General features: G+C 38.8%; 1 protein-coding gene across 2 annotated transcripts in view; it reads left to right on the top strand.

The window, feature by feature from the left end:
- gtf2h2 (general transcription factor IIH, polypeptide 2) overlaps positions 1–3012 on the top strand; it is a 12305-nt gene extending 9293 nt beyond the window's left edge. For both annotated transcript variants that reach the window (XM_010767372.1, XM_010767371.1), the window contains 4 exons: positions 1681–1744; positions 1833–1936; positions 2752–2854; positions 2940–3012. In XM_010767372.1, coding sequence (XP_010765674.1) covers positions 1681–1744; positions 1833–1936; positions 2752–2854; positions 2940–2997 — 329 coding nt within the window. In that variant the 3' untranslated portion in view covers positions 2998–3012. The remainder of the gene's footprint in view (positions 1–1680; positions 1745–1832; positions 1937–2751; positions 2855–2939) is intronic.
- Positions 3013–4578: the final 1566 nt, after the last annotated feature.

Genomic DNA, 4578 nt, shown 5'->3' with positions numbered 1-4578 from the left:
GAGGTGGCGTTCGGCGGCAAATAGATGTTTCGAACGGTATATTATATGTTCGGTGTAAAATGCAGCCCGAGCCGGTAGACGCTCGCAAAGTGCCGCGACGTGCGCGCAAGTGCAAAACAAGGGCTGCATACATGACACATTGTGCAAATGGCACATTTTGAGATCGGATACAGGACGCGTTTGTAGATGTCCGACGTTGTTTCCATAGTGAGCTAAGTTAACAATATATCATCATACATAAACATTTTCCGGGAGTAAATACTTGACTTATTGAATAAAGTTTGCTATATTCACTAACTAGTTTGGCAATATTATTCCGTGCATGTGTTAAAAACCTTATTTCCATTTGATTCATTGGATTACTCGCGTGAATGTTTAGCACGTAAATGCTTTCGTTTTTAAAACCGTCCGACCTCGACTACAAAACCATCAACCAGTTGCATAGGATTAAAAAAATGTCAACACTCACTCACCCCGTCTTAAACATTCCCAAAGAAGTGCCTCTGTCTCTCGTTGTGCTGGATGAAGTCACTGGCGACGAGTAAACCCAAAATAGTGCCAAACAGGCGCAGAGGCATTTTTCTTTTTTACTAGTTGTCCGAGTTCGGGGCCGGCAAATGCTGCCGCCATCTTGCTCAGCTCAGCTCTGTGCTGAGCTCTGAGAGCGGGAAAGACGGACTGCCCTCCCCTGCCCTCTGCTGGCGCGTGCTGTGCATTACAACCAATGTCGTCCCTGTCAAAACTCCGTGTCAGTGTAATAGAATGAAACGCATCTGTGATTTGGCGCACAGTCTGTGACGTCACGGTATTGAAAATCATACCGACGGTATTTCGAAATACCCTGGTATACCGTAATACCGTCATACCGCCCAAGCCTAACTGCCACCCTAAAAGGACCTCAAAAATGTTAAAAATGTTAATAAAGAATTTATTGAAAAGTTAGTTGGCTGATTGTTTTATATTGGCTCAGCCAGGTTATATGGGATGCCCAGTCTACTATATATGATATGGGTCACTCATTTTAAAATATTAAACTTTGTTTTCTTATCTTTAATTTTTCATCCTTATGTAGAATGCTATTACGAAACACACATTTGGTTGTTTATAGCATAAAAAACATCTGATTTAATGTGAGGTAGGGAAATAATCATTTGAGTATAAGTATGTGCATATAAATATGTAATTTACAACAGCTGTACGCTGCTTGAAAAGCTTGAAAATGCACCTTGAAAATGCTTGAAAAGTGTTTGAATTTGACTTTGGAAAAGGTGTAAGAACCCTGTATATACCGTTCTGCTATGCCACATACTCACTGGAGGACAACGTTTGATTACTGCAACACTGAACGTTTGAGTAACATTTCTAGCAAAACTGTCAGCTACATTTCTTGAATGTAAGAATTCATTTGTGATAAAAGGAATACTTAAAGGGTACTTCAGAGTAACAAGGGGTGAGTTGTTGATATACAAATACACATTTTGTTGAAGTAATCTAGGTTTTGAGCAAAACACTTTTGAACACTAAGAAAAGTCCATCCCCTTAAGATCAGAAAGCAACAAATCAAATCTTTCTTTCGTTTCAGAAAAAAATATTCCTTTTTTCTCCTTATTAAAATACTAAGTTTGATGTTTATAAACTATATCCATTGAATATTTGTCCCTCGCCAACTTATTTTCTCAGGTTTTCCTCCACACATCATCGCCTCCCTCACTAATCAGGATGCCAAGCCTTCATTCAGCATGTCGTAAGTTGAAAGCGGTATTATTTACAGAGTGGTCAGGACTCTGTGTACTGACTTGAAGTTTATTTTTCCTTGTGTGTGTGTCTCCAAGTCACCTGGACAGCAGCTGTGGTGCGGGTCTGTCTCTGGGAGGATACTTTTGTCCGCAGTGCCAAGCAAAGTACACAGAGCTACCTGTGGAGTGTAAAGTCTGCGGTATGTGTTATAGAAGATTTGTGTCTGTATTAGATAAGAGAACACTTTGATTTTTAAAACAGTGCTGTAGTTGCAGTAGTCTCAAAAGTTGTTTTGCTGCATGCACCAACATGTATTTTTTTTATTTGTGTTATTTAAGCTCATTTACTCAAAAATACAGATTACATTACATTGCATTTAGCTGACGCTTTTATCCAAAGCGACTTACAATAAGTCACATGTGCTCTGACTACAGGTTAGTTTGGGCCAGGTATCCTACTTTGGGACTTCAGGGGAGAAAGCACAAGCTTCCGGTCTGAGTGCTCTGCTGCTCAGCTTGTCTGGTCTACAAGCATCAATATAAGTTATTTGGCTAGTAAGGAGGAGGCAATCAGAGGAAGAGGGAGGGAGGGCAACGACACCCTCCCTCCTCACTCATTTTTCTTTTCGGATGTGCTGCATCACAAATTTGGCAAACCAAAAATGAAGATGGTGAACTACAAATGTGCAAATACATTTTATGTGCACCAATAGATCAACAAGCGCATAAATATTACTTTTCTTGTAAACCTATTACATTTTTATGTGAAATGTAACGTATGTATTTACAGATTAAGTTATGCATGTTCCAAAAATCGCTCTGTATTTTTTGTGGCCATTCCTCAACACAACAAAATAAACAACACATGTTTTTTGATAGTGAAATATTTATGGATCATGGGTGGTCCTAGTGTGTAGTTTTGGATTGTCTTCCGTGGGTTAAAAGTATTAAAGTCCAATAAAAGACCTCCATAATGCTGCATAACTTTGACTGTGTGTGATGTATCGTCTCCAAGGTTTGACTCTGGTGTCGGCACCCCATCTTGCCAGATCCTTCCACCACCTTTTCCCGCTCGCAGCCTTTACAGAGAGTCCTGTGGATGGGCTCCAAGACGACAGGTGGCTCTGACACACAAACACACTCTAGCCTCACATGCTAAAACTGTGTCTCTCTGTATCTTAACCTGATCTCATTTGGTTTCAGGGTCTGTCAAGCTTGTCAAGGGGAGCTGAAAGATAAAACTGTAAGTACAATAGCTTAATATAATGGCTTATTCGGATATAGTTCTAATGAAGATTGTTTAAATTGGATGCAACATTAGTATAAAAAAAGATACTTGATATCTCTTTGCCAACAGAAAAAAAAAAAAAGTCCTAAGCATACAAAGTAGACCTTTTCTTAATTTACAAATTGCACACATTACTGATAGTGGAACATATACAAATACTTTTTAAATATTGTTACAATGGTGGTATCGTCCTAATTAAACATTGACTTTAAAAGTACTCTTTCTCTACAACAAATGACAGGACTTTCTCAAACTAATCCCAAAATAGTGTTTCAGGTTACTGGACAATTTACTAAAACTAAAATGCAATATCCAAAACACATGTTATTCTTTAAAAACATATTTATAAAACAAATGTTTTAAGGTTGTTACTCCATAGCTGACTGTTGACCGGCGCATACTGAAAACTTATCTCTTTCGACTTCACTTCGAGCAATAAAATTAAAACATTTTTTTACTTAGATACTAACTAAGCACTTACTAACTAAGCACTACAGTGGGGCAAAAAAGTATTTAGTCATTCACCAATTGTGTAAGTTCTCCCACTTAAAAAGATGAGAGGCCTGTAATCTTCATCCTAGGTATACCTCAACTATGAGAGACAGAATGAGAAGAAAAAAAAATCCAGAAAATCACATTGTCTGATTTTTAAAGAATTTATTTGGAAATTATGGTGGAAAATAAGTATTTGGTCAATAACAAAAGTTAATCTCAATACTTTGTTATATACCCTTTGTTGTCAATGAAAGAGGTCAAACGCTTTCTGTAAGTCTTCACAAGGTTTCCACACACTGTTGCTGGTATTTTGGCTCAATGCAGATCTCCTCTAGAGCAGTGATGTTTTGGGGCTGTCGCTGGGCAACACAGACTTTCAACTTCCTCCAAAGATTTTCTATGGGGTTGAGATCTGGAGACTGGCTAGGCCACTCCAGGACCTTGAAATGCTTCTTACAAAGCCACTCCTTCGTTGCAGTGTGTGTTTGGGATCATTGTCATGCTGAAAGACCCAGCCACGTTTCATCTTCAATGCCCTTGCTGATGGAAGGAGGTTGTCACTCAAAATCTCACGATACATGGCCCCATTCATTCTTTCCTTTACACGGATCAGTCGTCCTGGTCCCTTTGCAGAAAAACAGCCCCAAAGCATGATGTTCCCACCCCCAGGTTTCACAGTAGGTATGGTGTTCTTTGGATGCAACTCAGCATTCTTTCTCCTCCAAACACGTCTAGTTGAGTTTTTACCAAAAAGTTATATTTTGGTTTCATCTGACCATATGACATTCTCCCAATCCTCTTCTGGATCATTTTCTTTTCTCATTTTGTCTCTCATAGTTGAGGTATACCTAGGATGAAAATTACAGGCCTCTCACCTTTTTAAGTGGGAGAACTTGCACAATTGGTGGCTGACTAAATACTTTTTTGCCCCACTGTACATACTAACAAAGCACTTATATACTAATAAAGGACTGGCTTATCTAAAGCCTATTGAGTATCACTTAAAATTGTTTGGCTCTCTGAAACCTAATTAAATGTACTTATTAGCGCTGTCAGTCG

This window comes from Notothenia coriiceps, unplaced genomic scaffold (assembly GCF_000735185.1).
Source record: "Notothenia coriiceps isolate Sejong01 unplaced genomic scaffold, NC01 NC01_scaffold00004271, whole genome shotgun sequence".
NCBI classification, from domain to species: Eukaryota; Metazoa; Chordata; class Actinopteri; order Perciformes; family Nototheniidae; genus Notothenia; species Notothenia coriiceps.
The sequence above is the reverse complement of the archived record's forward strand: the minus strand, read 5'-3'. Positions and strand labels throughout refer to the sequence as shown.